The sequence below is a fragment of the Pundamilia nyererei genome, unplaced genomic scaffold, assembly GCF_000239375.1.
Source record: "Pundamilia nyererei isolate P.nyererei 1_Seehausen unplaced genomic scaffold, PunNye1.0 scaffold00519, whole genome shotgun sequence".
In the NCBI taxonomy this organism is placed as follows: Eukaryota; Metazoa; Chordata; class Actinopteri; order Cichliformes; family Cichlidae; genus Pundamilia; species Pundamilia nyererei.
Genome location: NW_005187920.1, coordinates 163,502 through 171,475, shown reverse-complemented (window position 1 = coordinate 171,475; position 7,974 = coordinate 163,502). Strand labels below are relative to the sequence as shown.

The window sequence follows — 7,974 nt, the reverse complement described above, 5'->3', positions numbered from 1 at the left end:
TGTGTGTGTGTGTGTGTGTGTGTGTGTGTGTGTGTGTGTGTGTGTGTGTGTGTGTCAACCTGAAATGCACTTTGTTTCACCTCTCACCTCACCAGCTAAACCTTGTAACCTTTCCACCAGACAGAAGGCCAGCACGTACACAACTGAAACTATATGTAGTTGAGTGAATGTTTTAATCAAATGATACTACTTAAAACTTAATAAAAGAATATAAACAAATAAGAGATAATTAAGAATAACCTGATATAAGTGTTTTGTAAGCGTGTATTGCAACTGGCCAGACATATCGCTGGCCAAAGCTCTTGACCTTCAATTAATGGACTGAGCCACACCTCTTTTATAGGCACAGAATACAATATGTATAAAATTATTATAGTCATTCCCATAACAAGAGTTCAAAGATTGCCAGTACGTTTGCTCATCTCAATATAGTCTGAAAGCTATAAGCTATATTTGTTAATACAATATACTGCAAGTTAGATAATAACAAAAGACATTTTATTCCATCCCACACCCACCTCACAGGCCTATACCTTCAAAGAGAGAGATCTCTGACTATATTCTTCACTTAACTGTTGCTTCCCCTACTTCCACAGACGAGCAGAAGGGCTTCACACTATCTATCTATCTATCTATCTATGTACCCCCCCCCCCCCCACACACACACACACACACACCTGAATGTCTCTGACTTTACAATGGGCCCTCTGTGAAGGTGCCATAAACACGAGGCCCACTTGTAATAACATTCATGCATACAGCTAGTAAGAAAGTGATATTACTATTACTAAAGTGATCAGTGAATCAGAAAAGAAATCTTCCACCACAAAAGAGGCACAGCAGAAGGTGGTGTGGTGCTTTCAGCAATAGGGTCTTGAGTTTTCACAATATAAATCAGAAAACAGTAACTTGATCTTCACAAATCCAGAATGCAAATTCATGACAAGGCACAGTTATTTCCCATCCCGGTCTCACTGATGGGGACGACCTGCTTTTGGAATTGTTCCCAGTCGGGCTTGCAAAGCGGCAGCTCTGCTTGGAAGTGTTTCCAGAACCTAGAGGCCAAAAGAAGGTGATTAAATGGTAGACTAGTACAGTGACCATTTACATGTAGCCTAAGTTATTTTTCTTTTGTTATCATTTCCATATGTCCTCTAAACACATCACATGCAGGCAATCATAAAGTTACTCACAAAAGTAACCATTTCATTGTAGTGATAGTTAAACTGAGAGCTATTAGGCTTGGAAATGGCAATTCATATCCTTTCCAAAACAGACAAATAAACATGCCATAAAAATAGGAGTGTATCTGTCTGTTTGCTTCCCCCCGCACACAGTATGGAACAGCCGTTTCTGTCAGAGAACAGGAGTAAGTGTTGCCTATATAGGGCTGTTATATGGGCTCAAATTGTGGTCATAAATATTTTGTAATTTTAAATCCGAATGCATAGTTATGAACTGAGTTTTGTAACCTTGTAGACCAAAATATCTAAACAGAAGGTTAAAAGTTTTTTGTGTTAAGTTCTAAGTAAAGCACATAAGTAAAGCACCCCTCTGTCAGCCAAACCCATCTGTTCTCTGATTGGATTGTTAAATTTGTGATTGACATGACATTGACCAATCAAGTGAAACGAAAAAAATGGGAAATTCGTACGTGTAAGTTGAAACTCACACACAGCTCAGGAACTTGAGTGCAGAGTTTTACATGTAGTTCTTTGCTTTGTATCTGTAACCTGACCTTAAGCCAAAAAAATTGTAACTTGTGGAAATATTTTTTTACACACACACACACACACACACACACACACACACACACACACAAATTCTCATCTATAGATGCACAAACATAAACTTTTCAGATATTTTGGTTTACAAGGTAACAACTGACAGCTACGCATTCTGATTTACAAGTACAAAATATTTATGACCACAATTTGAGCCCATACTGTTATTTTAGCAAAAAGTATGTTTGTATCTCACTTCAGGTCTGTATGTATTTTTATCTGTGTGGATCTGTCTGTGTAATCAGATGTGTTAATGTACAACTGAATCTGTAAGTGTTTAGAAATATGTATCAATGACAGTCCTAAAGCTTTGCTCAAAGCACTGCTAATGCAGGTAAGTTATTAACTTACCCAGCATTTGAATTGGCTGTCCTTTTACATGTGACCTTGGCTGTATTTTTGCTGAGTCAGATCCTCAAAAGTGTATGCAGAGTTGTGTGTAAGTGAGCTCAGGGGTCAGCTTTCTTTCAGGCTCAGTATGTACCACCAGCATTACTCAGTCTGCAAGTGTGACATTAGTTGACTGGTAGTGATGGTTGTGCCAAAGCAATGTATTTACCATATGTAAACCTAATTCAGTATACACCTGTATGTATTATAAGAAAAGTTTCAAAAAGTAAACTTTATGAGAATTTGAACTACTTTGACTGATATAAGAGGTTTGTTTTAGGTGAATCATGAGTGGAGTAGTCACAGGTGTTCCTAGTTATGGATAAGATGTATTTTTTTCTTACAATAATAGCTGCTTTTGACAGGTACTGAAAAAAACAAAAGAAAATTTGAATTCAGATCTATCTGAGCATGTCTTGCATCAGGACAACCACCATGACCAGCCCTTTAACATCACACCTCAGACTGTGTAATATTCCACGTGTTAGTATGTACTGAGCCTGTCAGCCAGAGCCCAGGATTACTAAATCGTTGTCCTTCAGACAACTCTCCAAACATATAAAGATGTATAAAGATAAACAAATAAAAATTTATAATTGTCTATAAAGCTCACGAGGTGGACTTTATAGATAATTGGATGATTAGGAAACTTTCTGGAGGAAACCTGGTCTAGTTAGGAGAGACGGCATCCATCCCATTTTGGATGGAGCAGCTCTGGTTTCTAGAAATCTGGCCAAATTTTTTTGGCGCTGCAGTGGTTTGTATCATATCTATCTAACACACTGCAATTTGTGCATGTAAATGGAGAGTCCTCTTCACACACTAAGGTCAATTATGGTGTTCCACAGGGTTCAGTGCTAGGACCAATTCTGTTTACATTATCCATGCTTCCCCTAGGCAGTATCATCAGAAGACATAGCATACATTTTCTCTGCTATGCAGATGACACCCAGCTCTAACTGTCTATGAAGCCAGATAACACACACCAATTAGTTAAACTGCAGGAATGTCTTAAAGACATAAAGACCTGGATAGCCGCTAACTTTCTGCTTCTTAATTACTCGGCCCTGAAAATCTTAGAAATATGGTATCTAACCAGATTCTTACTCTGGATGGCATTCCTAAAAACTCCCTGAAAAGCCAGCAATACACCCACTGCGTTTAAAGTCAATTGGATGAGGAGTTGTCAACGAGCAAAGAACAGAAAAACAGATTTACAGAACATGAAAGAATTCTCAAACATATCAGATAAAATGTCTGTACTTGTGGTGGTAGATGTCTGGGTCTCGGCTGATGCGGTTCTGAAAGCCAATGTACAGGTCATCCCATAGACAGCCATGAAGCACCACGTACCTCATCACTCCAATCCTGTTTTTAATCTAAAAGGAAACCAAGAAGGGTCACTGCTCTGTGCAAGCAAATATGTTCTTGAAATATTTTGCGAATTCCTCAAACTACAAGTCTTTTACATCTTGTACAAGCACTTAATACATTAACCCTTTAAGATCTAAAAGAGGACCAAGTTTGCCAGAGCTTATATTATATTTTTACATGCTGTAGTGCCATTTTTAGGAGCATTTCAAGTTGCAATACATCAATACAACCATTATAGCCCAATGTTTAATAATATGTATGCATTAAGTGCATAGTAATTACATAAACTGCAAAAAAGTGCAATAAACTACAAAATTAAACATATATTTCTAGTTAGAGAAATTTAAGAGTCTTATTCCTCAAAACTGTAAATACAAAAGAGTTGCACAAAATAGTTTCCCTCCACAGGAAATTTATTTTGAGTGTCTTCATAGTTTTATTTTTGAAATGCACCAATTTTTATATACTGCAGGAAAAACTAAAATGAATATTATAATACAAATTTGCAAAAAAGAAGCATATGCATCAAAATAAACTATATCCAGCAGTGCAATATGAGTCCTCAGCATCCCAGAAACGACACAGAAAGTCATAAAGTCAAACATGATTTTAAAAAACACCAGTATAGGCTTATAAGGCCCTGAAGGTAATTTCCGCGAAAATGACATCACTTCCGATTTCGGGCAAGTAATGGCGGGCATGCAATAGTTCGCGCTGACGTCTATTCTAACGTAGGAAGTGTTATGAACAGCTGATCGGATCGGCAAAGCGTGTTTCTGGAATATTATGTTTTTGTTGCTGCAAATGCTTTTTATGCAGTTTTTGCAAAGCTATATGTGGAAGGAAACCGTGACCTAGGACAAGCTGATGGCATAAGATACAACTCCTCCGGTTTCATATTCAAAAAAAAAATTATTGCGCTAGCTTACGTGGCTGCAGTTCTACAGGGGTTTAAAAATAGTTACGCAAAACGGAGCGGGCACACTCCAACTGGAGCATTAAGGGTTAAAAGTAAATAATGCTACTTGCAGGGCCACAATCACAAAATTAGCCTGTCCAGCAGTTCCATTTTCATCAGAACAGAGCCAGATTAAATATTCCTGTGCACCACAAAAATTCTGATTGCTCCTTGGTCCAGGAAATGCAAGTGTAGCAATATGTCACTAGAGTTGTAACAGTGTTGAAAAATAACCTCTGTTAATGTGGCTATATAATGCAGCTGCATTATTATATAATCCACCCACTGTTTTCATCTTCAGTGCCCGGTACCAAAATAGAGCAGAGCAGCTACCTGAACGCTACTCCAACAGAGATCGATTATCTTGTTAATAATTTTACCTCTATCTCTATTGAGCCAACCATCCCTTTAACGTTAACTAGTACTGACTTCATGAACTTCTTCACAAATAAAATTTTAACCATTAGAGAAACAAATTACTCATGATCATGGTCACTTTAATTACCATTGATATTCACTTACTCTTTTTCTCCAATTGATCTTTCTGAGTTAACTTCAGTAATTACTTCCTCCAAACCATCAACGTGTCTTTTAGACCCCATTCCTACAAGACTGCTCAAAGAAGTCCCGCCTTTAATTAATGTTTCAATCTTAAATATGATCAACCTATCTCTAATAATTGGCTATATACCACAGACCTTCAAGCTAACAGTAGTTAAACCATTGCTTAAAAAGCCATCTGTTGACCCAGTGGCCTTAGCTAATATTAGCCAATCTCCAACCTTCCTCTCATAACAAAAATCCTTGAAAGAGTAGTTGTCAAACAGCTAACAGATCATCTGCAGAGGAATGACTTATTTGAAGAGTTTCAGTCAGGTTTCAGAGGTCATCACAGCACAGAAACAGCTTTAAAATGGTAAATGGCCTGTATTTATATAGCGCTCTACTAGTCCCTAAGGACTCCAAAGCGCTTTACACATCCACCCATTCACACACACATTCACACACTGGTGATGGCAGCTACATTGTAGCCACAGCTACCCTGGGGCGCACTGACAGAGGCGAGGCTGCCAGACACTGGCGCCACCGGGCCCTCTGACCACCACCAGTAGGCAACGGGTGAAGTGTCTTGCACAAGGACACAAGAATCGAGACGGTCCAAGCTGGGGCTCGAACCGGAAACCTTCCGATTACAAGGCGACCTCCCAACTCTTGAGTCACAATCGCCCTACGATCCCTTTAGTAAAGGTTACAGATTATCTTCTTATGGCCTCTGACAGTGGACTCATCTCTCTGCTTGTCCTGCTACACCTTAGTGCAGCGTTCAATACTGTTGACCATAATATCCTATTAGAGCGTTTAGAACATGTTGGAGGTATTACAGGTACTGTGCTGCAGTGGTTTGTATCATATCTATCTAACGTACTCCAGTTTGTGCATGTAAATGGGGAGTCCTCTTTGCCTTGAGGCGACTTTTGTTGTGATTTGGCGCTATATAAATAAAATTGAATTTAATTGATTTGACACACTAAGGTCAATTATAGTGTTCCACAGGGTTCAGTGCTAGGACCAATTCTGTTTACATTATCCATGCTTCCCTTGGGCAGTATCATCAGAAGACATAGCATACATTTACACTGCTATGCAGATGACACCCAGCTCTATCTGTCCATGAAGCCAGATAACACACACCAATTAGTTGAACTGCAGGAATATCTTAAAGTCATAAAGACCTGGATGACCGCTAATGTTCTGCTTCTTAATTCAGATAAAACTGAGGTTATTGTACTCGGCCTTGAAAATCCTAGATATATGGTATCTAACCAGATTCTTACTCTGGATGGCATTACCTTGGCCTCTAGTAACACTGTCAGGAACCTTGGAGTATTTTTTGACAAAGACATTTACATCTAACTACAGTCACTGTGTTCTGGTCTTAATTAATTCACCAAACTCCACATTATTATTGTCCAAACACTTCACATTCCACATGATTATTACTCAAACAGCTTCTGCACTGAATCTCCATTGCTTCCCCAGGGTTACTGGTCTCACTCTGAGGCGCCTGGAAAGTGGCCGCCGAGCTGGATGTAGACAAGCAGGCCGTGCTAGAACTGGACACTGATGCGGAGGAGCAGGCTGTGCTGGAACTGGACGTGGACAAGGACATGGACAAGCAGACGATGCTGGAACTGGACACGGATGTGGACATGCTGGACATGGACGTGGTGTGGCAGCTGCAGGACCAGACAAGGCAGGACCAGATGAGGGAAGGACCAAACAATGGTGTGGCAACCCCTGGTGGCTGAATGGCCAGTGACATGGCTGCTGCAGATGATGGATCTGGTGGCACTGCTCGTGGCACTGATGGTTGGACCGGCTCCTTGGAGCCAACTTTCTTTGGAGACAGGCGGAGACAGATGGCTGAAGGGACCCCTTGGGACGTCCAGCAGGAACAGGGGATGGCTGAAGCGACCCCTCGGACCCTCCAGCGGAGACAGACAGCTGAAACAGGCCCCTCGGACCCTCCAGCGGAGACAGAAGACAGCTGAATGGGCCCCTCGGACCCTCTAGAAGGGACAGACGCAGGGCCAGCAGGTCTAGAGACCTCTGGCGGTGATGAGACAGAATAACGAGGCCCAGAAACCTCTGGCAGAGACTAAAGAGAACCAGCAGGCGTGGAGTTTTTTGGCAGGAATGAAGTTAACTGTAACTGCACAGGGAACAAAGCTGGCTCGGAATGCAACGGCTGGGTCTGTGCAGTGCAGGCAGTCTGTCTTGGCAGGGCCAGCAAGATGAAGTCCTTAGCTGGTTGAACAAGCTCTACAGAGCTTCCAGCAGAGGATGGAGGTGGCTGGGTTGACGGTTGAGCCAATGACTGAATTGCAGACAACTGAGCAGGTGGCTGAACAGCACACGACTGAAGAGCAGACGGCTGAACAGCAGGTAACTGAACTGACGGCTGAACAGCAGGTGACAGAGCAGGTAACTGAGCTGCATATTTAACAGAAGATTGAGCTGAAGACTGAACAGCAGACGACTGAACTGCAGGAGACTGAACAGCAGACAGATGAACTGCAGGCATGGAAGGCCATGAGCGGACAAAGTCTGCTTGCTCTCAAGCTTGTAGCATGTCCCGGAGACAAGAAGAAGCAAAATTAAACACACTGCACAAGGACAAGGACTATCAAAATAAAACAGGTAGTGCATGACAGACACAGACTTGACATTGAACAAAAAGGACACAGGAACAAAATCGAAGAACTAGAAATCACAGAACACAGCACTAAATTACTAGAAATACTGTTACAGAAACCAAAAGACTAATAGAGATAACAATGATGAAATCAAAGATCAAAAATAGAACAAAACTCAACACACTATGTCACCAACCCAGGATTCTGACACCTTTATTTCAGAAGTACACCTATAGTTGTGGTAACATATATATATATATATATATATATA

The 7,974-nt window shown here is 40.8% G+C and overlaps 1 protein-coding gene across 1 annotated transcript in view; it reads right to left on the bottom strand.

Moving 5' to 3' along the window:
• Positions 1-693: 693 nt before the first annotated feature.
• The window catches only part of cmah (cytidine monophospho-N-acetylneuraminic acid hydroxylase), a 55,449-nt gene continuing 48,168 nt past the window's right edge, over positions 694-7,974 (bottom strand). The window contains exons 14-15 of the mRNA XM_005754189.1: positions 3,438-3,553; positions 694-1,055 (exon numbers count right to left, since the gene is read on the bottom strand). Coding sequence (XP_005754246.1) covers positions 938-1,055; positions 3,438-3,553 — 234 coding nt within the window. The 3' untranslated portion in view covers positions 694-937. The remainder of the gene's footprint in view (positions 1,056-3,437; positions 3,554-7,974) is intronic.